Here is a 27782-nt window from a genome sequence, read left to right as displayed (position 1 = left end):
TATTTGAATAAATGGTCCACACTAACACCGTTTTTTACTTTATCTGGTTACAATGTTACAATTATACAATGTCTTACACTCTGGTATTAATTATTAATTTACCGGTTAAGATGTTTTCCTTTTTGTTAAAACTCCCTTCATATCTCCAGAGAAATGTCCTCATGTGGGTAAATAAATAAATAAGTGGGTAAATAAAATCTAGGGAGAGATTCCCAGTTAAGAACCCGAAGACCTTTTTTCCTCTCCCAGCTGCTGCTTTTATATCATACCAACAGAAGCAGAAGCGAATACATACCAACAGACCCATGTATGTGGAGAAGAGTCATTGCTTCCAGGTGTGAGACTGGACATGTCCCGACTTGCCTCAAAAACTAAACTAAAGCTGACAGTAATATCCCATTGAGTCAGGGGCCTCCTGCTGTGAGAGTAAAGGCCGCTACACACCAACCTGAGACCAAAGAACGTGTACCGAAGGCGTCCCGACTTTTACGTCCGCTACGCCGCCCGCCTACGAACACAGCGCAAAGACATCAGTCGACGAGTGGCAATAACTGTCCTTACCAGTAGGCAGCGGTAGTGCGTGATATAAACAAACAACAAATAGCGTCTGGGTTCCATTTTCACTCTCTCTCGTCGATCGAAAACATGTATCGTACGGTACTGGCATTATCAGGAGTGTTGCTTGCGGCTGCAGAGATTAAGAAGCGGAAGCGAAAAATCAGGAGAAACCGCACTAAATGGGTGAAAACATGGATACTACAGCGAGAAGCTCAGGGGGCTTTCCCGTACCTGTGTCCAGAGCTGGAGTTAAATGAAATCTCAGATTTCACACATTTTGCTCGGCTTTTTCCTGTTCAGTTTCACATGTTGAAGGAACTCATCACTCCACTCATCCAGAGGCAAAACACAAATTACCGGGATTGTACAAAATAAAAAATGTGCCTACATAACTGTCAGTTGCAGCCGTACATTATTATTGGTTTAACTACTAACAGTATATATTTTTAAATGACCATCTTGAACAGCTACAACATTAAAATACTCCTAGGCAGATTGTGGAGGATAATGGGAGAAAGAATAGAGGGGCAGACAGAAACACCCATCTGAATAATGGCCACTTCTTGCAAAATGTACATTTCCATGTGACGCTCAGGTAAATGAACAGTGGTAGACAGTAGCTCATTTACTTGAGCACTGTACTGAAGGCCTTCTTAATTGTTTGTTTTGGTCCCTCACTTCCGCTTCGCTTCTCATGCACTGATTCGCTAAGCTGAACAGCCAATCAGAGTGATTTCTTTGGCCGACTTTCTTTGGCCAACTGTCTACCGATTCAATAAGTTGAATCGGCCGTGGGAGGTGTGAACATTTGCCGTAAAGAGACGACGGTGCGGGACACACCAACCTGAGTAGGGCGCCGCAAATGACTGACTACCAAAATCGGGTTGGTGTGTCAGGGCCTTAAGGGCGTCTTCCCTCTGCTGAATTGTGACACCCTTAGTGATACACTATATCATACTTTACACTCTTTCATGTCAGTTTGCCAAACCGTGTACATTTAGTATATACTGTAAGTATAGAGCTTCGTGACATATCATGCATTTTACATTGTGGATTCTACTAAATTATATTTGATTATATTAACTTTTGTTTTAATTATTTAACCCAATATGGAAACCTCCTCAGTCTCTGGTTGTAAATGTTCCCAGTTCTGGTCCTCCACAGTCCTCTCTTTACTTGGACCAAACATGTTTTATCACAAACAGTCAAGTTAAAGCATTGTATACAACTTCCTGGGACTTACCCAAACAATTTAAACCTAATAATAATCACTGTCTTCAGTGTCAGGTTCAGAAGCGTCTCCAGAGTTGTCCTCAGTCTCTGGTTGTAAATGTCTCTCTGGATCTGAGTTCCTGGCTGGTTCTGGTCCTCCACAGTCCTCTCCATCAGCTTCTGTTTCCAGGTGTTCAGTTTGTCTTTGATGAAGCTGTGAGGACTGAGGTTTCTCTTCATCATCTTCACTCTTCACAGAGACAGGAGTGAATGTGGACTTGATATCAGCCTCCTCCAGCCATTGAAGCTGCTCTCCCTCCGGACTGCTCCAGAGTTCCTCCTGTTCCTCTTTAATGTGTGGGGGGGGGGCTCTGGGTCCTCCTGGTCCAGACTGGAGCTCCACTCCTGCTGCTCAGGGGGAACCTCTTCTTTAACCACCACCAGCTGCTGGACGTCTGCAGGAAACAGGAAACACACACAGAGACGTTAGAGAATAGCTGTTGTGTTCATTACGTCACCGCTCAAAGCCCCGTTTTGAACCCCTTATTTGTATATTCCTAATTAATATCATTAATACATATGGCTAATATCTGTTTACATCTATGCACCAACAATTATCGCAGAGAAAGATAAGTCGAATTATAATTTGAATGGTTTGGTACCCGGAAGACTTACGAGGAAGAATTTTTGATTTCACCAAAAGTTAGGGATGCACCGTTAGGAGTACGAGTACATGAGGACAGTATCGGCCTGATACCCGTTAATGGGATCGGTATCGTTGCATCCCAAATAAAACACAGAGGGTTACAAATAAATATCAAAGAGTTGAGATATTGATGAAGATGCAGGTTATGTATAATGGGTTACAGCAGGGGTGCCCAACCTTTTTTGAACCGAGAGCTACTTTTAAAGTTGCCAGTCTGCCGAGATCTACCAGTCCAAATAGAGAGGCGTAGCCATTACTGACAGCCTGCTACCAGGTGAATACACACTTCTACTTGTATAAAACTGACCTTTGTATGATTAATACTCCATAAAATACTGCAGATCCTTTATCTTACCTCTTTCTAATCTACACACATACAAGTATTTAACTGAAGTTACACAACAGTGTTGTGGATACAGAGTTGGAGTTTATTCACACGTCACTACAGTGGGTAATGTTTTCAAGAAGCATTGAACAGTGCTGCCACATATGAGACGGGAAAAAAAGAAAAGACTCTGAACCCTCTCTTTGCCATTATATAAAAATAGTGTTGCTTCAAAAGTATAAATTAGGCTTACTAATAAGACGACTCAGATCTGAAGCTACTCAGGAATCTGCTGCCAACGTGCAATAAAGAGACAAAATTAATATAATCAAACCCTTTTTTGTTGCATTTTAGTCGAGTATAAAAAGAAATGCCTTTAAAATAGGATGCAAGCAACACTAGTTTCTTAACCTGAATTGATAATAGACTATAATCAATTTAAGTTTGCATTCTTATACCATTTTGTACAATAATTATAATGAATAAGTTCAAACAAACTAAAACGTAAAGCTAATTAATAACGGTATCTAACTTGAGTTTTTATTATATCAAAAACCTGTTGAAATGCTACTGTTATTTTTACTGTCCCCAAAAAAGCGCGCAGCCTCCAGGAATGCTTCTTTCACAACTTCGCCGTCTTTGAAAGACTTCATGTGTTTAGCAAGAACGTGACTGACACGATAAGATGCTCTGGTAGCAGCCTTGCTCTTGTTGTTGGGCCTGGTGGAAATGGACTGCTGTGCATTTAGCTGTCCTTTCAGGCCCCTCCCCTTTAGCTGTCCTTTCAGGCCCCTCCCCTTTTGGAGCGTAGGGCAGAATTAGGAGGGAATTCCGTCTCGTAGCGTTTGTGCACTGTTTTGAAATGCCGCTCCTAAATTACCCTTCTTCGATAAAGCCACGCTCGCATTGCAGACGAGAGACAGATGGACTTTGAATTGGAATAGATACAAAAATAATCATCCTCCCACTCGGAGCGAAAATTATATATGTTGGGCTTTTTTGCTTCTGCCATAATTGCGGTCTTGTGTGTGTGCGGACTGTCACTCCTGTTGCCACGGGCCTTTTCTCATTTTATCAAATCCCCCTCCTCGACTCCTCGGTCCTCCGGTAGTGACCCGGAAATGGATTTCAGCGCGCCATGTTGAAGGACATCTAATTTCTCTAAATGCACATCGAGGATCGAGCGTCGAGGAGGCTCTCTGGAGGAGCTCTAACCGAGGATACACTGATGGGTCCTCCATGGTCCTCCACGGCTCCTTCGTGGATGCATTTCCGGGAACAGATATGTTTCAAGAGTCGTGACGCACGGCCGAACTTATCTCAGCCAATGACAGCTCTGCATGCATCCCCTGGATCAGCGTGGATATTATTTTATGAACCGCTCTCATCGCGAGGCGATGTTTACAGAGAGAACAGCTGTGAGGTCCGTGCAGAAAGCAGAGCAGTGTGTATATATCACTCAGTAGAACAGGCCTACTCTCTTTATTTGCTTTAGTTTAGTAGATATCTACAAACAAAGAGTCGATATTTTTCTAAAACCATTTAGTGCTTCACATAATAAAATACACGATCTCGTTCTTTCGGTCATGACCCATCCTTCATGACCATAGGTGAGGGTAGGAACGAACATGGCCCGGTAGACAGAGAGCTTTGCCTTCTGGCTCAGCTCCCTTTTCGTCACAACGGTGCGGTAAAGCGACTGCAATACCGCTCCCGCTGCTCCGATTCTCCGGCCCATCTCACGCTCCATTGTTCCCTCACTCGAGAACAAGACCCCGAGATACTTGAACTCCTTCACTTGGGGTAAGGACTCATTCCCTACTTGGAGTGGACAGTCCATCGGTTTCCTGCTGAGAACCATGGCCTCAGATTTGGAGGTGCTGATCCTCATCCCAGCCGCTTCACACTCGGTTGCGAACCGATCCAGTGAGTGCTGAAGGTCGCAGACCGATGAAGCCATTAGAACCATATCATCTGCAAAAAGCAGTGGTGCAATCCTTAGTCCACCGAACTGCAGACCCCCCCCCCCCACGACTACGCCTCGAAATCCGATCCATGTATATTACAAACAGGATTGGTGACAAAGCGCAGCCCTGGCGGAGGCCAACCCTCACCGGGAATGGGTCCGACTTACTGCCGAGGACCCGGACACAGCTCTCGCTTTGGGAGTACAGAGATTGGATGGCCCTGAGTAGAGACCCCCTCACCCCATACTCCCGCAGCACCTCCCACAGTAACTCCCTGGGAACTCGGTCATACGCCTTCTCCAAGTCTACAAAACACATGTAGACCGGATAAGCGTACTCCCAGGCCCCCTCCAGGATCCTTGCGAGAGTAAAAAGCTGATCCGTCGTTCCACGACCAGGACGGAATCCGCATTGTTCCTCCTCAATCTGAGGTTCGACAATCGGCCTGACCCTCCTTTCGAGTACCTTGGAGTAAACTTTCCCGGGGAGGCTGAGTAGTGTGATGCCTCTGTAATTGGCACACACCCTCTGATCCCCCTTTTTGAAAAGGGGAACCACCACCCCGGTCTGCCACTCCTTCGGTACTGTTTCCGACTTCCACGCAACGTTGATGAGACGTGTCAACCATGACAGTCCCTCAACACCCAGAGCCTTCAGCATTTCCGGGCGGATCTCATCCACCCCCGGGGCTTTGCCACTGTGGAGTTATTTGACGACCCCAGTGACCTCCCCCCGGGAGATTGGCGTTGATCCCCCGTCATACTCCAGCTCTGCCTCTAACATAGAGGGCAGAGTTGTCGGGTTCGGGAGTTCCTCAAAGTGTTCCTTCCAACGCCCTAACACTCCATCAGTTGAGGTCAACAACGTCCCATCCTTACTGTACACAGCTTGGATGGTTCCCTGCTTCCCCCCTCCTGAGGTGTCGGACAGTTTTCCAGAACAACTTTGGTGCCGCCCGAAAGTCCTTCTCCATGTCTTCTCCGAACTTCTCCCACACCCGCTGCTTTGCCTCGGCCACGGATGAGGCTGCTGCCCTTCGGGCCTGTCTGTACCTTGCAACTGCCTCGGGAGTCCCCCGGGATAACAAATCCCTGAAGGCCTCCTTCTTCAGTCGGACGGCTTCCCTGACCACCGGTGTCCACCAGGAGGTTCGAGGGTTACCGCCCCTTGAGGCACCTAGGACCTTGAGACCACAGCTCCCCGCCGCGGCTTCGGCAATAGAGGCGAGAAACAGGACTAGTTTCTGAAGAAGAACCCTAGCCTAACCCTCAGCTTTTTTAGCAGGTTATTGACATGAAGTTTAAAAGAGAGACAATCATCAAGCCAGATACCAAGGTATTTGTAACAGGCAACAACTTCAAGTTTTATTCATTGCGTAGTTACAATATCCAAAGCAGTCTCTGGTGTCTTTTTAGCTTTTGAAAAGAGCATTACCTTGGTTTTATCAACATTTAAAAGAAGCTTAAGCTCAGAGAGCTGAGTCTGAATAATGTTAAAAACAGCCTGTAATTTAACACCAGCCTCCTTAATGGAGGGACCTGCACAATACATCATGGTATCATCCGCATAAAAATGTAAAGTTGCGCCATCGACATTTTCACCTAAACTATTGATATAGATGGAGAATAAAAGTGGACCTAAAACAGAACCTTGGGGAACACCATTTGTCATGTTTAACCACTCAGAAGTGAGCCCATCAAATTGAACACATTGGGACCTTTCAGAGAGGTAGTTCACCCTTGGTGGTTGGTAGTGCAGCCTGATGGCTACAGGCACAAAAGATTGTCCGAGGAGCTTAGTGCTGTGCCGAGGAGGGATGAGTCTGACCCCCTAAACGCACCAGGAGCGTCTGCGCCGCGTTACGGCCGCGCCGTGGCGGTCGTAAGGATCGCGGCCACTCTAGTCAATGGGTGCTATTCCACCACACGCGCCGCGTTACGGTTCAGACGCGTCCCAGAAGCGGCTCGGCGCAGCGCTTCTCTAAAATTAGGATGAATCCTATTTTTGCCGCGGCGCAGCCGTAAGGTAAGGTCGGGCAGGCAGCCCCCCCCCTCGCAGGAAGTGGAAAGGTGAGCATCCGGGCCAGGCCCATCCCGCATATACTAATTTAGCAGATCCCCCTCCTTCATCACAACACCTCCACTACGATACGCACAATGGACGACGAGGTGTTCATCATGGAAGTGGAGAAACACACCATTGTATACGATGTAACCAATGCTTTTTACAAGGACAACATCAGAAAGGACAAGGCCTGGTTTTAGTCGCTGCAGTTTGTGGAGTGGAAGGTAACAACTACATATTAATGTTTTAAAGTTAATTAAGAACTGCGAGGCTGCACACACGACGCTCCGCTTCCGCAACGTTTTGAAACGCGCCTGGTGTGTTAGGTCGCAGGAGGAGGTCGCAGCGTGGCGCAGCCGCAACGTAACGCGGCGCAGACGCTCCTGGTGCGTTTAGGGCAGGGGTAGGCAAGTAAGTTTGGCCGTGGGCCAATTTTTTGCTGAGCCACAAGATGGCGGGCCAGAACATAATCAAAGCCTAATTCAAGGAATTGATTTTGGTAAGAGGGCGCAGCGCCCCTGTTCCCCGGTTCAGAAAAAACTCTGATATCGCTGATAACCCTCCCCATCAACACTCTGATGAGCAGTCAGATCCGCTGATTGGTTCACTGATGATATAGGTGCCCAATCCAGAGCCTCTGGCTAGACCCGCCCAAAGGGAGGCTCGTCCTCTCTAGCCCCATTTCAGTCCCAAAGTCAAGGCTATTATCTGTATTTTAACAGACTTATCTTTTAAATTGAGGTGTATTTATTGTTCTCTTCAAAGTAAATTTTTCTCTGAAATTGTAGGGAGGATGGTCCTCAATAGACAAGCCTCCACTGAGTAAAGTAGAGTTATTAACTAGGTAGCAGTGTTATTTAACATACTTTTATTCTGATAAGTATTGTCAAGTTCTCTGGGTTTTTGGCATTTATTTGAGTGTTTGCCCACATTTGAGAGGCTTGAGGGGCAACAGAGGACGCATGGACAACTGGAATCCTTTTTCCTTTTCTTTATTTCAACTTTTCAAGGACACATTAGGATTCTTTCAGGTTGAAAACCTTTAAAAAATATTAAAGGACAAAATAAATCAATTACAGCGTAAAAAACTTGTTTTTTGGGTGTTTTGTTTGATTTTAAATAAACAAAGTCTTGGCTTTCAGAATATGGAACTTTTATTTCCAAAATCACACGATAAATACATGTTTGAAGCTTGTAAAGGGAATATGACAGTTCTCCCTCGCGCTCTGCTCTTCCACTGCGCCGCTTCCCCTCCCTCCGCTGACATTATGAATGTATGTCGGGACAGAATTTATTTTACCGGACAAATTCGAAACTTACCGGTCATGTTTCAATAATAATAAGAATAAGAATGGTGTAGCAAAGTTTCCGTTAGCAGGTAATCACCGGACTATGACAGGATATGCTGATGTTTAAAACTCAGTTAATGGGAGTAATTGTTATATTGCTTCAGTGTATAATCGTTACAGATCGAAAACTTCAGATTCATTTTTCAATAAATGATTCCACAAACAACAAACAACATAATTATTACATTCAAACAATGTTACTACTACTTGTAGTAGATTAAGTACATTATTCAAACGTTTACATTAACTTTGGATAATAACACGGGAGAAACGGATCCTCTCTTTTCCCCTCTCCCTCTCTCTCTCTCCTGACAGCCCGTCAGTTTCTCATGCAGCGCGCTAAACAGTGGGCGGGGCTTCAGGTGATTATGCAGCAGCTGATCTGATCTCTCTCGGTCCGGTTATACTTCACTCGCGTTTATGTCCATATCGATCAGATCCAGCTCCCCTGTTCGGCCTTTATAGAGAGCACCGATCAAATTAATAAGAGTGAATATCGGCCGATAATGTCCGGCGGCCGATCAATCGGAGCATCCCTAATTAGACATTTTGACCAACAGGTTTTGAATTTACCGGTTTTTAATGAATTTTACCAGATAAAAACCGGTAATTACCAGCTAACAGAAACCCTGATGTGCGACTCAAGGTCCTATGTTGTAAAAAAAAAAAAAAAAAAAATCTCAAAATATTATTTTATTTTTGATTCTCAAAATTACGGGCCAAATATTATTGCTGGCGGGCCAACAATGGCCCGCGGGCCGCCTATTGCCGACCCATGGTTTAGGGGGTGAGGCTCCTCATCTTCACTAGCTCTGCATGGAGGGATGAGTCCGAGGATCCTCATCTTTACTAGCTCTGCATGGAGAAGTTAGCCCTAACATCCCTGTTTTTAAATCTGACGAACAAAATCTGAGGTCAAGGCATCATTTTAAAGAATTAAAACTGTCACTCTTCCGTAACTTTAAAATCATTCGGAGGGGAGGGGCGTCTCCTCTCCTCTGTGATGAGCTGCTGCTGAAGTGGGGGATGCATGTTGCAGGACTTCAGCGGGTGTCTTCAGGATCAGTAAATGAAATTTAACATTCAATGTTCTGGGGAGGATGTTGTTTACCCTGTCTGCACTGTGCAGCTCCTTCAGCGACAGGCTGCTGCACCCCCGCTGTCTCACGGAGAGATACCGTGGCTCAGTGAGATAGTGCGCTGAACTTAGTCCGCTGGACTTTGAATCAGGGGATAGCAAGTTCAAGTCCCACTGCAGTCAGCATGTCGTTGTGTCCCTGGGCAAGACACTTCACCCCAAATTGCTCCTGTGGGGATTGTCCACAGTACTGAATGTATGTAAAAGTCGCTTTGGATAAAAGCGTAACATGTAATGTCTCTCCAAGCCCAAGAAACGTAAAGTTGATTCGGAAAATCGCCAATTCCAGAATGAATGGACTGACAAATATGTATTTACTTTGCCAGCCACTAGTAATAAACCGGCGTGTTTATTGTGCAACGAAAGTATATCTGTGATGAAAGAATACAACGTAAAGCGACACTACAACTCAAATCACGGCTCGTTTTCTGCCAGTTTTCCCGTGGGCTCAGAGGAACGGAGAAGGAAAGTATAGGGACTGCTAGCATCATTTGAACGGAGTCAAGTGGCTTTTAGTTGCTTTTGTGCGGAACAAGAGAGAGCTACGATAGCATCCCTGCGAGTAGTCTGGACACTAGCCAGACAGAAGAGGCCCTGTACCGACGCAGAGACCATTAAAGAGCGCATGCTTGCTGTCATTGATGAAGTGGTTATTGACCAAAAAGTAAAAGACAGCGTCATTTCAGCCATTGAAAAAGTACCTCTCTCAACACACGGACTTACTCGTCCGTAACGATGTCCGATGGCTCAGCAAAGGAAAGGTCCTGGATAGTTTCTGTGAACTCCGCCAGGAGATTGTGTCTTTCCTTCGCACGAGTATGCACAAACGAGCTACAAACCTCTTGAAGCGCATGTTAGATGAACAGTTTATGGCAGAAGTTTACTTTCTGTGTGACATTTTTGGACACTTTAACACTTTGAACTGCGAACTGCAGGGTCGCGAAAAGTCTATCGCTGATTTGGTTGAAAGACTTTGTGCCTTCAAGACAAAGCTAACGATCTTAAAAACAGACCTAATGACAACACAAGACCGCAAGTTGTGCATTTACAAGCAGTTGTGCATTTATGACATCACCTGGAGCAAACATAACGCCAGTCATGACAGACTTCATGACAAAATTGACTGATAACTTTACTGACAGATTCCAAGGCTTCAGCATTTCAATTGAGGTATTGCAGTTTGCTCGTGGCCCGTTTTCCATCAAGCCTGATGCAGACTTCTGTGTAAAAGTAAAAGAGGTAATATCTTGCATTAATGAGAGCCTCTTTCAGATGGAGCTGGTTGATGTGCAGTCTTCCTTTGCTTTAAAACAGCTCCTGCAGTCTGAGGGTGTAGTGGACTTTTGGTCTAACCATGTTAGCCAGTATCAGTACCCCACAATGAGGAAGGCACTACAGACGAAAAATAGCCTGTTGGCTAACTCTGGCGCATTTACAGAAATGTCAATCAATGTGCACTGTCCCTGTCAAATAAATATATTTTTTTTAAAAAGAAAAGAAAAAAGGGTGGCCTTGCTTATACTGACAATGTTTGGATCGACCTATACTTGTGAGTCTAGCTTTTCTCATATGAATGTCATCAAAACAAGGGCACGTTGCTCCATGACCAATGAGAAGTTGCATGAGTGTCTCAGGATTGCTCTTACCACTTATGAGCCAAACTATTCTGAAATAGCTAAATCAAGGCAGTGTAATTTCGCTCACTGACTCAAACAGGCTAAACATGACCGAAGTATAATGCGTGGTATGTATGCAGATCTGTTTTTATGGTCATTCAAACAAGCCTATTTACTGTTTTGAAAATTGTAAAAATGTTTCCAAGATATGAATGTTATTGTGAGTCTGATGGCTATTGTTTTACTATGTTCTATTTGCATTTAGTATTACATTTTATGGATTTGTGTTGTCTTGAATGCACCTTATGTGTGCTTGGAAGTGTTCAGGATATTATACACAGGGCTACTTACTGTTAATGAGATGAATACTGTTTTATTATATTCATCTTGTGTTGTACATTAGTGGACATGGAACTGTTGGGGGGAAAAAACAAAGGTCTCCTTAATAATAATAATAATAACTGGGATTTCTATAGCGCCTTTCAAGGGACCCAAGGTCTCTTTACAGGAATAGGGCAAGCACAAACAAAACAAAACAAAGGTCAGACAGACCTTAGTTTTAAAGATGCAAAATGTTGCACTTTTGTGTCAAGCCTTGTAACCAAAGCTTTCCTACTTTTGTATGGACTGGTTGCTTTCTATAATGATTTATGTTGATACAATTAAAGTAAAAAAAAAGGGATGCACTTGACTAGTTCATTTAATGTATTAGTATCTATTAACACTACTGTAAGCAAGAGTTATTTGTAGTGATTCCTTGACAAAGTATTGTGTGGCCCACAAACCCCCAGTGATTTTCCTATTTGGCCCACTTGTTAATGAAGTTGAATAGTCCTGTTGTACATGATAGAGATGTCCCGCCCCTTAGCCTAAGCGGTCGACCAATCACAGCAGAGCCGACCAGCTAACCATTCTGAGCAGACTGGGCTCTGGTTTCAGACAGAGGGTGAAAAGAAGCATTATGACAAAATAAAAAGCTTTTTCCACATTAAAGCATGGAGACATGTCCCAGTGAAGACAATATACTAATACCAACCTGATAATGAACAGAATGTGTCATCCTTGTCGTTGTCCGCGGTCTCTAGTTGTAAATGTATCTCTGGATCTGAGTTCCTGGCTGGTTCTGGTCCTCCACAGTCCTTTCCATCAGCTTCTGTTTCCATGTATTCAGCTGAGCTTCTGGCTGGAGGCTCTGCCTCTCTGTTCTCCTCAGTTTGAAGAAGCTGTGAAGACTGACGACCAACACACTTATGGCTTTTGACCATATGCCTCCAGGTGAATCTTTTGTCACAAATATTGCAGCTGTATGGTTTCTCTCCTGTATGGATTCTAAAGTGGTCCTTTAAACTTCCTCTCACTGCAAACGAGTTCTTACAAATTGAGCAGCTGAATGGTTTCTCTCCTGTGTGGATTCTCATGTGCTCCTTTAAATATCCTCTCTGTGTAAAAGACTTCTTACAGACGGAGCAGCTGAATGGTTTCTCTCCTGTGTGGATTCTCATGTGGTCATTTAAATGTCCTCCTTGTTTAAAAGATTTCTTACAAACTGAGCAGCTGAATTGTTTCTCTCCTGCACTATGTCTTGAATCACTAACATGGTCTTGTTTATTTTTCTGAGAGTTTGAACCTGGTTCTCTGGTCTTCTTCCAATTTGCCATGTCTTCAGTGTTAGGTTCAGAAGAGTCTCCAGGGTTGTCCTCAGTCTCTGGTTTTAAATGTCTCCTGGCTGGTTCTGGTCCTCCACAGTCCTGTCCATCAGCTTTTGTACCCAGGTGTTCAGTTTGTCTTTGACGAAGCTGAGAGGACTGATGTTTCTCTTCATCATCTTCAGTCTTCACAGGGACAGGAGTGAATTTGGACTTGGTGATATCAGCCTCCTCCAGCCCTTGAAGCTCTCCCTCCTGACTGATCCAGAGTTCCTCCTGTTCTTCTTTAATCTGTGGGGGGGGCTCTGGGTCATCCTGGTCCAGACTGGAGCTCCACTCGTGCTGCTCAGGTGGAACCTCTTCTTTCACCACCACCAGCTGCTGGATGTCTGCAGGAAACAGGAAACACATATTCATCAGAATCGGTTATATTTACCAAGTAGGTTTACACATACGAGGAATTTGATTTAGTATATGTGGTGCATAAAAAGACACAGAAAGAAGCATCTTAGCAAACCTAAATAAACTATGATTGTTAGGACAGCTTTAAAAGAAAAATCATGTGACAAATATTATAAACTTTATTTAAAGTGGAGAACTGTGCTGATTTAAAAGAGGAAGTGTGCAGAATTGATGTGCAGGATTTACAATGTTAAAAAGAACAAGGTGTTGTTGACATGCTGTGCATTAATGTAATGTTATTATGGGGTGGATAAAAATCACTGGAACAGGAAAGACTCCACAGCAGTGACTGGGGAGTCACACAGAGTGATGGGGGCGGGTAGTGATGGCAGTTTGACACTGAAGCTTCGAACGGAGCTTCAACTCTGGACTTCCTATTCCATAGAAGCAGTGCTTCGAAGCTTGCTTCAAATCACGTGACATGTGACGTCCGAAGCAGCAACTGCTTCAAGTCACGTGACATGTGACGTCCGAACCAGCAACTGCTTCATTTCCTGAATGAATCAACTCACTGGTTCACGGTCCATTCACGCGATTCAATGCACTGCCTCTTCTCGATTCTGACAGGTGACAGGTTGAAACAGTTTCAAACTTGAGCGCTTCAACACTTTATAACCGCTCTAAACAATGCGCAATGTGTGGGTTGTTGTTGCTGTTGAGTTGTTGTTGGCATTGCATTTGAATTGGATCATTATAGAGCAAGCCAGGAAGAAAGATAGGTCGTTATGGCTCGTGAAACACTTCGAAATGTGGAGAAGCTGTGAATGATGTCCTCCGCGCAGCTGGTTCAAAGCCCGGAATAGTTAAACTTGTAATCATTGCTTTTCAACTTTAATACTTTAATAACTGATAAAATGCCCTCTCAGCCCAAAAAAAGGTCCAGCACTCTCTAGTCTCTTCTCAATAACCCAATACACACAATTATCAATCTTTAATTGCAAATAGAACATGATATTCAGTCTTAGTGTGTGTGCATCGAATATTTTTCAGGCAAAGATACGTTAAACCCACTGCAGCCTTGCACTTCGCCAGGAGAGGTCGCTGTAACTGAAGCTTTTAGTTACAGTACCAGTCAAAAGTTTGGAGACACCTATTAATTCAATGGTTTTTGTTTATTTAAAATGTGTTCTACTTTGTAGATTTATACTGAAGACATCATAACTATGAAAGAACACATGGAATTATCTAGTAAACCAAAAGGTGTTCAAAAATCCAGAATATGATTTTTTAATTCAGATTCTTCAAAGTAGCCCCATTTTGCCTTGATGACAGCTTTGCTCCCTCTGGGCTTCTCTCAGTCACCTTCATGAGGCCGTCATCCGGAATGTTTTTCAATCAACAGTTGTCCCTTGTGAAGAGTGAATATGTGGAATTACTTGCCTTCTTAATGTGTTTCAGACCATCCGTTGTGCAGAGGTAGGGTCAGTGCACAGTGGAAAGCCCTATTTGACCACTGTTGTAATCAATATTATGGCAAGAGCCACTCAACTCAGTAAAGAGAAACGACCGTCCATCCTCACTTTAAGAAATGAAGGCCAGTCGATCTGGAACATTTCAAGAACTTTGAATGTATCCTCAAGTTCAGTCGCAAAAACCATCAAACGCTCAGAAGGATTAGAACTGTCACTCTTCTGTAACAATAAAGTCATTCGGAGGGGGGGGAGGGGCGTCTCCTCTCCTCTGTGATGAGCCGCTGCTGAAGGGGACACACACATGCTGCAGGACTTCTGCCCCGTGTAGCGGGTGTCTGCAGGATCAGAAAATTAAATCCAACATTCAATGTTCTGGGGGGGACGTTGTTTACCCTGTCTGCACTGTGCAGCTCCTTAACCTGTTTAGCCCTGATCCTGTTTTTCAGGTCTCAGGCTCGAAAATGGCATTCCCAGAACAAATGACCATATCTTCCCTTCTAAAAAGGGTTAAATTATTCATCTTTTTTCTAAAAGTAATGATAAACCTGTGAGTTGGTTGTAAAAGAGTCAGAATCAATATAGATGTTTTTTATTTTAAAGAGAATTCAGATTGAACATAGTAAAAAACTGTAAATTATAGTGTCCGTCCAAAAATTATTTTTTACTTATAGTGAAAACTACCCTTGGATGATGGTAAGGTAGACTAAAAGCTTTAGGAATCCAAAGTACAACATATAATAAGTACCCTGTATCAAGATTGATGTAAAACAAGTGAAATTTGACCTTTTTAGAGAGGTTTAGCAAAAAACACTCCACCTCTGAGGTGATTTGGGTTGAAATGGGGGTTTTACCGTTTCTCTGGAACCCATTGGTCGATTTTGGTGATTGACATCTCTTTCTGACCCTTAGAATCGAAGGGGAATCTCCCCACTCACACACACATGGTAAAACAAAAAGGTGGGGGCTTCGCGCACACAGTTTTGCATCAGAGTAACGCTATCTCTAGCACTGACATCTAGAAACGGAAAAGCAGGTTTATTGCTTATGGATTATCAGAAATCATTTCAAAGGGACACGGACACATTGGATTAACCTATGGATTAACTTCAGCAGCGTTTTTATCATTGTAATGCCATTGTAGACCACTTTTGACCAGACTACGACACAGGTAAACCATGTTAGCATTTTTAGCTACGTAGCGCCACATGTTTTGATGTCTGTTTTTGTTTATAAAGTCATGAGTTCATATCATTGAGTGATAATGTATGTACCCATCGATTCTGTGTCATCTCATGATGTGAAACGATGTGTTGGATCTGCAGAAAAGATAAATAATAAGGTTTTGTGAGTGAATTTCGGGGGGGGAGTAATCTGTTAGCATTTTTCACTCGTTGCTAATTCAGAGGCTCAACGTTAGCATTGTGGGGTTTTTTTTGAAAAAGAAATTAAAATGATCAGTTAGATGAGTTTCTTCCCGTTAAATGGATATAAAACATTCATAGTTTATTAAATGAACATGCCCTCAGACACTGTTTCCTGCAAGATGTTGCAGGAGGGCCCCGGTACCGGGGTCTCTCGGGCTTAACAGGTTAAGCGACAGGCTGCTGCACCCCCCGCTGTCTCACGGAGAGATACTGCAGGTCCTTCCTTTCTGCAGCGATCGGATTATGTGCAAACTGCGCACTTTTTGTTGTCGTTTTTTAAATAAAATTATGTATTCCTTTTTTTTGTTTTACTTTAATAATTTCGTATTCATGCTTCTAGGTAACATTAAGCTGCCATTGGCTCTTTTCTGTTGTAACAACGTATATTTCCCCTCTGAAAAGTATCCTGATTGATTTGACCTGGGGGCACAACAACACGTTGTACATAATAGGCTAAGGGGCGAGACATATCTAAGTGATCAAAACAGAGCTGGCCAGCTAACCATTCAGAGCAGACTGGGCTCTGGTTTCAGACAGAGGGTGAAAAGAGGCAGTATGACAAAAATAAAGAGCTTTTTCAACATTAAAGCATAGAGACATGTCCCAGTGAAGACAACATACTAATACCAACCTGAAAATGAACAGAATATGTCACCTTTGTTGTAGTCCTCGGTATCTGGTTGTAAATGTCTCTCTGGATCTGAGTTCCTGGCTGGTTCTGGTCCTCCACAGTCCTCTCCATCAGCTTCTGTTTCCATGTGTTCAGCTGAGCTGCTGACTGGAGGCTCTGCCTCTCTGTTCTCCTCACTTTGAGTTTGATGAAGCTGTGAGGACTGACGACCAACACACTTATGGCTTTTGACCTTATGCCTCCAGGTGAATCTTTTGTCACAAACACTGCAGCTGTATGGCTTCTCTCCTGTATGGATTCTAATGTGGTCCTTTAAACTCCCTCTCACTGCAAAAGATTTCTTACAAATTGAGCAGCTGAATGGTTTCTCTCCTGTGTGGATTCTCATGTGCTCCTTTAAATATCCTCTCTGTGTTAAAGACTTCTTACAGACGGAGCAGCTGAATGGTTTCTCTCCCGTGTGGATTCTCATGTGGTGATTTAAATGTCCTCGGTGTTTAAAAGATTTCTTACAGACTGAGCAGCTGAATGGTTTGTCTCCTGCACTACGTCTTGAATCGCTAACATCTTCTTGTTTATTTCTCTGAGAGTTTGAACCTGGTTCTCTGGTCTTCTTCCAATCAGCACTGTCTTCAGTGTCAGGTTCAGAAGAGTCTCCAGAGTTGTTCTCAGTCTCTGGTTTTAAATGTCTCTCTGGATCTGAGCTCCTGGCTGGTTCTGGTCCTCCACAGTCCTCTCCATCAGCTTCTGTTTCCAGGTGTTCAGTTTGTCTTTGATGAAGCTGAGAGGACTGAGGTTTCTCTTCATCATCTTCACTCTTCACAGGGACAGGAGTGAATGTGGACTTGGTGATATCAGCCTCCTCCAGCCCTTGAAGCTGCTCTCCCTCCTGACTGCTCCAGAGTTCCTCCTGTTCCTCTTTAATGTGTGGGGGGGGCTCTGGGTGCTCCCGGTCCAGACGGGAGATCCACTCGTGCTGCTCAGGGGGAACCTCTTCTTCAACCACCACCAGCTGCTGGACGTCTGCAGGAAACAGGAAACACATATTCATCAGAATCGGTTATATTTGCCAACTAGGTTTACACATACAAGGAATTTGCTTTAGTATATGTGGTGCATAAAAGGACATGGAAAGAAGCATCTTAGCAAAACAAAATAAAATAGGATTATGACAGCTATTTAAAACGAAACCACTCATTAAACCCTATTATAATTATTACCAATTCCATTCTGGTGTGTGTTGTTTTCCACTACCCTAGAGGTGGTCGTAAAGAAGACCTGTTAGAGATTGCTCAACACTTCAGTCTCACTGGGGCAAAGCAGTTATTAAAAGCAGATTTAAAGGCGGTCATTGTGGATGAGTTGGTGGAACGGGGTAATGTTGTGCTTCCTGCACTGTCTGATGCGTCAACGGAAGATTGGGAGACACGGAAGCTTGAGGCGGAGCCTTCAGCTGCTCAGGGAGAGGGTGGGGACAGTGGGGACGACAGGCGGTTTACACCACCGGTCGTGTCGCCTCGCCATGAAGCAGAGCAGGCAGATACAGTTTCAGCTGGAAATAAGGAAGTTGGAGATGGAAGAGAAAATAAGATTGCGTCAGCTGGAGTTGGACTCGCAACTGCACGCATCCGGCGCTTTTGTCCCGGCCGTAGGCCGTCATCCACCCACCTTTGACGTGAGTAAACATCTCTCATTAGTGCCAACCTTTAGGGAGACTGAAATGGATGCGTATTGTGGCGCATTTGAGCGCATTGCTGCAGCGTTGAGGTGGCCGGCTGAATCGTGGGCTCTCCTGGTGCAATGTAAAATTCACGGGAGAGCTCAGGAAGCAGTGGCTGCCCTTTCTTTGGAGGAAAGTCTTGATTATGACAACGTTAAAACTGCCATCCTCAGAGTGTATGAACTCGTAGCCGAAGCTTACCGGCAGAAATTTAGATACCATAGGAAGGGTCCTAATCAAACACATGTGGAGTTTGCCAGAGAAAAGCGAATGATGTTTGCGAAATGGATTGCTTCCTGTAAAGCCGCGGATTATACTGCTCTGAGAGAATTATCTTGATGGAAGAATTTAAGAAATGTTTGTCCGAGCGCATCGTGGTATACCTAAATGAGCAGAAAGTAAATACTCTCTCAGCTGCAGCTGTGTTGGCTGACGAGTATGTGCTTACCCACAAATCTGTGTTTTCTCCGAGTTTTACTGATCAACCCCGCCGGGTGACAGCTGCACCCTTTACTCAGCCATCGAATGTGTATAACGTGGAAAAAGAGGAGAGAGAGTACTATTACTGTCACCAGCCTGGACACGTCATTGCAAACTGTGAGACTCTGAAGCGTAGGGAGCAGCCACAAAATATGTCCCAGCCGAAAGGCATCGGTTTAATTAAAGCAGAGCCACTTAATAACCCTACACCTGACGAGATAGATGACTGTTTTAAGCCCTTTGTGTTTGATGGGTTGATATCTTTAACTGGTAGGCCTGCCGATCAAAGACCTGTGCGTATACTGCGAGACACTGGAGGTGCACAGTGTGATAGTTGCCTCTGCGCTGCTACTTTCTGACTAGTCAGCCTGTGGTTATGGCTCCATACTATGTGGCATTGAGATGGATTATGTTCCATGGCCCGTACACACTGTACATGTGCAGTCAAGATTAGTCACGGTTTTTTCCCCTGTTGCTGTGTGTCCCGCTTTACCTATACAAGGTATAGTATTCTTGATGGGAAACGATATTGCGGGTGGTAAGGTGACTCCTGCACTGGAAGTAATGGAAGGCCCTCAGTCCGCAGGGTCACCTGAGGTAATAAATACTCACATTTTCCCTAGTTGTGCAGTTACATGTGCACAGGGGCGTAAGACTGACTCAGATGTGACATTGTCTGATAATATGTTTGTGCCGATGCTTCCAGATGAAGCTGTGACCGAGGAAAAGCCAGAAGATGTGGCTTCACCTTCTCACGAGGATGTCGCGAGACCAGCGCAACATGCCGTCTCAGACACGCCTCCCGCCAGACCGACTCTCCCGGTAATCCGAGAGTGTCTGCTAGGGCTATCAGTTAGTCATCTTCGGTCTATTGTTAGTTTTACGGTACCTTGAGATTTGTGTGGGATCTAGCTTTTGGTTAATTGTGATGTGTATTTGCTACGATCCCTTCATGTTATGGACTCGCCTGTACCGGCACCGCCAGCGGCTCACGCAATGGGCTCTGATCGAGCGGGACTACCAGGTTAGATACCCGCCATATAAAAGGGCTCAGAGAGTGTGTTGGCCAATGACATGTCTAGGTTGGTTGGTGTTATTCGTGTGTGTTATTAGATAGGATCGTTAGTGTGTGTAGTTTCACAAAACCTGTGGGTTTGTGTCTTAAGGGGGGGAGTGTGACGGCTGTCGCCTTTCCGGTCCTGTTAAACCTGTTTTGCTATCCTGTTATGTAAATAAGCTGTGTGGTTGCTTCAACGTCATTGGCTACCAACTCCTGGTTCCGCCTCCGAAGATGCTGATTGGAGCACGCCGGGTCCGACGCGCTCCAATCCCTGTGCCATCCCTGCGCACACCTGCCAGAGATGATGCTACAAAACCTGGGGGACAGCTATCACTCAAGAGGCTCTGTTGGTGATTATGGCGATGTATTTACTATGTGGGCCATAATAATATGTGAGAAATTGTTATTTTCTTGGACCTTGATGTGAAGTTAAGATTTTTGATAAGCTTTGGGTATTGCAATTTCCCATGTGTACAAAAGTAGCTTAATTCAACTGAGGACTTTATGTGAATAAATGTAAGCGATGCGATGCAAGTAGCTCTTGACCACTTTCATGTTTTCAAAGTAGCTCTCAGATCGAGAAAGGTTGGAGACCCCTGCTCTATGTGATCCAGACGGGGGAATGAGAGACAGAAGTGGACTCAGCAGTGAACTTCAGCACGGACTCGAAGGTGCACGGACCCTTTTTTCATACTCTACAAAGAATCAAGAAACCAATTGGTTTAAAAAGATGAAGTATTGACTATAACACACTGATATACATGCCATTAAACATTACCACATGCTGGATCACCTACACATCAGTGAAGTTGAGTGTTCTTTCCATGCAAAAGGTTACATTTAGATGTTAACAAGCAACATTACTTTTTGTCAGCTTTCTTATTTCAATGTATTGAAGGCAAAGGTTATTTAACACACAGTGAGAACTGCTGCTATTTATCTCTGTATATTCTGTATATGTGGTAAAAGTGATGATTTCAGTGAGCCAACCGAACAGCAAGCTTCTACAGTTGCACTTAGTTTTGATAACAGATAAATATTATTTTGATAATAAAATATATGTTAATGTTTATGAACTTCATTCATAATCTGATTGTCTTTGTAGCTCACTGTTGAAAAATGTATTATATCTAAACACAATCACACCTTTTTCATAGGACATGCCTGAAAGACACGACTCAGCATTTCTCCTTCTCCGAGGGTCAAGAAGAACATCCACGGGGAAAATGAAGAGCTGATGTTATGAGATTTAAGACCAATAGAGGACATTCACAATAAATAAATAATAAAGTTAATAAAGAGAAACATGAAATGGTGTAAAATAGAGTGTCAGATGGCAGAGACAGCAATAAAGAGTCTAAAGAGTTGGAGAGAGTGAATAAAGAGGAAACAGACCTGCTCTGTGGATCTGAAGCTGAGGCTGCAAAACAGCGTCCAGTAGATTCCGGTGTCTCTCGTTCTCCTGTTTTGAACGAGACAGTTCCTCCTCGTACTCTGCTATCGTTCTTTCAAACAGAAGAAAGATGTCTTCAGCAGCCGCAGTGAGTCGCTGCTTCACCAACGAGAGCAGCACAACACTCATGTTTACTAAATCACCACTTCCTGTTCAACACACTGTTTCTCTGAAGCTTCAGTCTCTGTTCAACACACTGTTTCTCTGAAGCTTCAGTCTCTGTTCAACACACTGTTTCTCTGAAGCTTCAGTCTCTGTTCAACACACTGTTTCTCTGAAGCTTCAGTCTCTGTTCAACACACTGTTTCTCTGAAGCTTCAGTCTCTGTTCAACACACTGTTTCTCTGAAGCTTCCTGAGCTGCTGTTCAGCTGGACGGCAGGAAGCAGAGGTTTGGGAGGATGATGTCCCTGATGCTGTTTAGATTCCTCCAGCACCACGGGGGGTCCTGTGTGGATGGCAGCTCCTTCCTCAGCAGATCCAGTTCTCCAGAATTGTCCTAATAAAAGAGAAACAAGAGAAAAATAACTAAATGTATTCATATCTTATAAACAAATGATGATTGCAAAATGTTGACCATGACTAAAGGATTATTTAAAATTCCGTACTGTTCTGGTTTTAAAAATGTTTATATCTAAACAAAACATTTTTCCGAAGTGTTTGCTCAAAATATCAAACAGACCACCCTTTGTAGCCATGCCTCATACATTAGTTACACTGTACATGTTTTTACAGTTTCCCCCCAAAAAATTATTATTTTTTAAATTTTATTTCATGTTGACAGGAAATCATATTAAAATTAGAAGAATAAACGGTTTATTGAAATGTGTCATTTATTTTAACAAAATAAAAACTGTATATATAGAATATATTATATATCTGTTTTTAGCATCTTTTAAAGTGCACCTATCATATCAGGGCTCAACGCGAACTTTTAAAAGTGGTTGCCAGGCATCAGCTTTTGGTTGCCAAAACTGAAAATACGGTTGCCATTTTTAGTCACCTTATATTTTAAATAATGAAGATACTATACAGTTATACATCAACTTAATAATGAACGTGTGACACAAAATAATGTTCAAATGCTTTACTATAAGTAATTAACACAATTATTTGAAACTTAAGTGGTAGTAAACTTGTCCACCCTAAAAACATCAGTCGTACAGCTGTTGTCATGTTCTTCACAGATCCCTCACAAAGGAATTGAGCAAGTCACTAGTTTCATCATTCATCCTTTGTCTCCCTTTCAAATGTGGGTTTCCTTGACCTGTGTGCTGATCCCCACCATAGATCCATTGGCCCTTCAGCATTGATGTATTGGATTGGCCAGACTAATACATTTCTAATTTTAAATAAATGAAAACCATTCACAGTTAAAGGTGGGGTAGGTAAGTGTGAGAAACCGGCTCGAGATACACTTTTTGTTATATTCCATGGAATGCTCTTAACATCCCGATAGCAATGAATATCTGAAGTGCTTTGACAAAAAATCCATTAAAAAATGTCATCTGTGGAAGCCGTAGTACTGTAAAAAGCACGACCAATCATTTAAAAAACATTTTAGCACTACCTTGCTCGTTCCATTCAGGTGCTTTATTGAGAGGTTCAATAGATCAGTTGGCGGCCCACTGCCGACGTGCAACATTTGTACGGTATTTAAACAAATAAACAAGATCCCTCAGTCATACGGATGTGTGAGGTCAAAAACTTTTTCCAACTTCCTCTCTAGACTTCCTGCTGTGTCATGCTGGCAGCGTCATTTATACCCTGAGCACGCTCCTACGATTGCCTTCTATAAATAATAACAAAGCTTAAACTGGAGCTATCCATAAGCAAGATAGCACGGGTAGCTTGACGTTTCATAGAGGGTGCTCAAACATTTAGGGTTTCCCATTAATGTACCGGGCGCTACAGTGGAATTTTCTACTGCAACACTCCCCACACAGATACACAGTGTACCCGCGACTGTCACAATGAAGGCTCGATAATCAGCTCACGGCATATAGGCGTAAGCAGGGGTAAAGTGCTATTTTTATAGGTGGTGTGTGGACCTTACATAGGGGGATCCGCGGGCAAGCTCCCCTGGGAAGATTTATTTTTAAATATTGAAGTTAAATGCATCAATCTGGTGCACTTTGAGAGCATCTCTCAACACCCATATGAAACAGAACTGCGAACAGATTTACTTTTTCTTTATGGATATTTTACAAATCCCTCCCCTTTTAAAATGTATTCTTGTTTTACTGTCATATAGTATTTCATACCTGTTTTTCATTTATTCTCTTATTTTTTTATAACTATAATGATCATATAAACGTGTGCCTCGGAAATAATTGTTTACATTAATGGTGACCAAAACGTTTGAGACCCACTGAGATAACACAGAGAGTCCTTTAGTTCACTGAGTCTCAGTCTGACAGGAGAGGACTCTCCTCCACCTTGTTGTTGAAAAAACTCCTTATATCCGTTAGCGTAGCTCACTAGCACCAGAAGCTAACAACAACGATCTCCGGTACCGGTGCGCTCTCTCTCCCACACACACACAGAGCCACGCTTTAATGAAACACAAAGATCCAGAAGTAATAATACTGTATCATATTATTTTCCAATTAATAATTTTTCAAATTATGATTTTTTTTGTTGTTGTATCTTTTAATAACCATTTTTCCTCCTGGTCTCTCGCAGGGGGGGGGGGGGGTCCTGTCATGCCTCTGCGCCAAGCTAACTTTGTATATGCGCCGACCGTCCACACTCACAACAACGGCCTATACAGACATAAATAAACCAGCGACTGTATTCGCCTTGACAGACAGTGGTTTGTACTTGTTTAACTTTTGTCTAGTTTCTGAACAGATATGAGGAGCTGTGAGCTTGAGTGCTAACAGCTAACGGCTGATGTTGTTTTTCTGGGGTTCTCATTGAAGATGACGTCACGGCTCCGCCTACACTGCGTTACTATAGTTACTACCCCAGTTCCTAAATTGTAATGGACATGTGCCATAAAGTGAGCCAGTCCTAACAAGGCCAAGCCATACCGAGCGAGGCCCTGTAATGGAAATGCGCCATTATATTCCTCTATTCTAACCCTGTTAAGGCCCCTACCCACCAAACAAACACCAAAGAACACGTCCCGACGGAACACGACTTCAGCCGACGGCCAAGAAGCACGTACGCCCTGCGCGAGTTGCAATAACTCTCCTTACCAGCAGGCGGCGGTAGTGTGTATTCGTCATTCAAAAGAGGCAACCAGAAGACAGACTGCGTGATATATACAAACAACAAATAGCTACATGCTACAGCTCGAGCCAAGCAGCACAGGGATGAACTATGCCAATATTTTTAACAGTATCGGTGCAGTGCCTTTTCAGTGGGGCAAGATATAGCAAATATGTGTGCCCCTATGGGTCGCTTCCAAAAAGCCCTTTTTAGAATCCATGTATTGGCAACTTTTGACCAAGTCTTTAATTAATAGTTAAACTTAGAAGTTGTCGGTCTTTCCTGGGATTTTGAACACAACAAAACCGATACTCACATTAATCAGTTATTAAGGTAAGTTAAGGCAAGGCAAGCTTATTTATATAGCACCTTTCAACACAAGGCAATTCAGAGTGCTTTACAAAAAATGAAAGACATTAAGAAAATCGCATTTAAAATCAGTCATTAAAAAGAAAAGATAATAAAATAAACATTAAAAGAAAAAATAAATGGATAAAAGTTACAGTGCATTCTAAGATATGAATAGTTCAATTAAAAGCAGCGGCAAAAAGAAAAGTCTTCTTGCTGGATTTAAAAGTAGTCAGAGTTGCAGCGGACCTGCAGGTTTCTGGGAGTTTGTTCCAGATACTTGGAGCATAATAACTGAACGCTGCTTCTCCATGTTTAGTTCTGACTCTGGGGACAGAAAGCTGACCAGTCCCTGAATACCTGAGAGATCTGGATGGTTCATAGTTTAGCAGGAGGTCAGTAATGTATTTTGGGCCTAAAACCATTGAAAGCTTTATAAACCAGCAGCAGTATTTTGAAATATATTCGTTGACACACAGGAAGCCAGTGTAAAGACTTCAGAACAGGAGTGATATTAAGTTAAACCCAAGTCACATTTATCAGTTATTAAAAGTAAGTTAAACCCGATACTTTAATAACTGATAAATGTGAGTATCGGGTTTAACTTACTTTAATAACTCACGTGCTGCTTTCTCTCTGAGACCGGACCGACATTTTCTTTGTTTCCTCGTCACCGGCGCGCATTGCATCCTGGGATACGGTGGACTGTGAGAAAGAGGACTCTTCAAATCCGGGAAAAGAAGAAGGCCGCTTTCCAACCCGCCCTCTTCTGTCTGTCCGCAGAATCAGAAGTCCTTTATTGGTCCCACAGAGGGACATTACCATGGTTACAGCAACAGTGGAGATCGATGCTGCTCCCAGACCGTAGTGGAGGAATACAGGGGAGGACTCTCTGCAGTCTTCCCGGACTGCAGCACCAGGCTTCGGCTTCAATAACCCACTCTGAAATGAGGCAGGCAGGCAGGCTGTTCCTTGGGAGGCCGCTGTGTTTCCTCAGGACTTTGGTATACAGCTAACTGGAGACAGACTGATCACTGCTGCTACTCCCGCTCTCTTCCGGACACACTCTACGCTCGCTCACTCTCGCTCTACACATGCACGCGCCACACCTCACTCTCTCTCTTAAAGGGATAGGCGACCCCACTCTGCATCACTCTGCTATTATAAGATAGAGAGAGATAGATAGATAGATAGATAGATAGATAGATAGATAGATAGATAGATAGATAGATAGATAGATAGATAGATAGATAGATAGGGGGGGGGGCTCGCCAACTATCTGATATTTAAAATAAAAATTTTAAACCTCTTTTCATAAAACTTTATTTTTATTTTGAAGACAAGTTTATCCAGCAAAACAAGTGCATGTATTATTTACATTTTGGATTATTTATCTCTAGTCTTTTTCTAGAAGCAGCGGGGACTCCCAGCAGCTTCTACTGAAGCCTTCCGAGTAAATCGCCAGAACGCCGACCTCATCACTTCACCGCTCCCATGTTCTTGTTTGTGTTGCCATAAGTTATTCTCTCTCCGTTGGTGCGCGGGGCTAATGCTAATAATGCTAATGCCAGCAAATATGGCAATGGCAGCTTCAAGAAACGAATTTAATAAACACATTTAAATAATTGGTTTAAACGACATAATAATAAGGACGATCGTCCGTTCTGTGATTCTCCAGAACACACATGTTATGATAGGGTCACGCAGAGTGAGATGAGATCGCTGTCCCTCTAAGAGAGAGGCACAGGCTTGTGCATGTGTGTTTGTGGATGGTATAGCGACAGTGAGGGAACGTATGTATGTTTCTGGAAGTGAAACGAGGAAGCAGAAAAACAGAGGTCTGTGATGTATTTTGTGAAACAGAAGAACAGCTAAATAAATGCAACGGCCTCCCAAGAAGAGCTCGCCTCTCTCCAGTCATTTAAGCTAAAGTGGGTTATTGAACCTGAAGCTTGTTGCTTCTGCCCTGATCCCATCATTGGATATAGACAATGAGGAGGAATACCCGGTGCACCCTCCACCCTTCTCCCCACATACCGACTGTGACGAAGAGGACTGCATGCAGGTGATGCTGGAACATGTGGCATTGAGGGCTCAGAAGGATGCCCTCGTTGATGAGGTGAAGACCCTGCGCTCCAGGCTGAAAAAGGGGCTAAAACCCAGACAGCAGAGTGCCACTGCTGCTGTGCTGAGGAAGAGGAAGAATGTATACGATTTAAGGGCCTGGCAATCTCAAGTACCTCCGGCATAAACACAGTAGCTTCTGTGCATTTCCAGAAGAGGTTCAATGTTAAATGATATCGTGCAAAATGACAGGCTAAAACACTCTTCCAGACGTTTAAAAACACTTTCCCCGACCATTTAAACATTATTTCTGGCTTGTAAAGTGCAGTGATGAGCCCTGGTAGTATCAGACTATTTAAAGGGTTACCAGGAGCATGAGAATATCCTCCACAGAAGGGTTGGTGGTGCCGTGAAGAAGGCCGAATATGGATGCCGATGGGCGGACGGTAAAGCACCCACACAGCCATGGTTCCAGCCCCAGGTCTGGCCCCAGCAGCCATCGTTCCGTGCTCCATTACCTGGCTTACACAGCCAGGGTCCAGGCTTCTGTTCCGTGCCCAACAGCCATGGTTTCGGCTCCAGTACTGGCTCTCCGGCCGACGCCAGCTCTCAGTGTCCTGTCGGCGTATCGGCCGACTCCAGCCCCGAGTCTCCTGTTGGCTCTCCGGCCGACGCCAGCTCCCCGTGTCCTGTCGGCGAACCGACCGTCTCAAGTCTCCTCTCAAGTTCCTTCTCAAGTCCCCTCTCGAGTCCCCTCTCGAGTCCCCTCTCGAGTCACCTCTCCAGTCAGCTCTCAAGTCTCCTCTCGAGTTCCCTCTCAGGTCCTCTCTCGAGTCTCTTCTCGAGTCCCCTATCAAGCCACCTCTCAAGTTCCCTCTTGAGTCCCCTCTCAAGCCTCCTTTCAAGTCACCTCTCGAGTCCCCCCTCGAGTC

The 27782-nt window shown here is 43.8% G+C and overlaps 1 protein-coding gene across 2 annotated transcripts; it reads right to left on the bottom strand.

Annotated features, from left to right (window-relative positions):
- Positions 1 to 25839, bottom strand: LOC117441576 (gastrula zinc finger protein xFG20-1-like). 2 transcript variants are annotated; one of them, XM_071202244.1, is made up of 5 exons: positions 25409 to 25839; positions 21166 to 21721; positions 16535 to 17533; positions 11972 to 12970; positions 1 to 2225 (listed from the first exon to the last, which is right to left on the bottom strand). In XM_071202244.1, the coding sequence occupies exons 2-5, from the start codon at positions 21350 to 21352 to the stop codon at positions 2023 to 2025; spliced, it is 2388 nt and encodes a 795-aa protein (XP_071058345.1). In that variant the 5' UTR covers positions 21353 to 21721; positions 25409 to 25839; the 3' UTR covers positions 1 to 2022. The 2 variants fall into 2 exon arrangements, with proteins under 2 accessions (XP_071058345.1, XP_071058346.1); XM_071202245.1 differs by lacking the exon at positions 1 to 2225 and adding an exon at positions 10441 to 10539.
- Positions 25840 to 27782: the final 1943 nt, after the last annotated feature.

Source organism: Pseudochaenichthys georgianus, unplaced genomic scaffold, assembly GCF_902827115.2.
Source record: "Pseudochaenichthys georgianus unplaced genomic scaffold, fPseGeo1.2 scaffold_180_arrow_ctg1, whole genome shotgun sequence".
Lineage (NCBI taxonomy): Eukaryota > Metazoa > Chordata > Actinopteri > Perciformes > Channichthyidae > Pseudochaenichthys > Pseudochaenichthys georgianus.
This window is presented reverse-complemented; position numbering and strand designations above follow the sequence as displayed.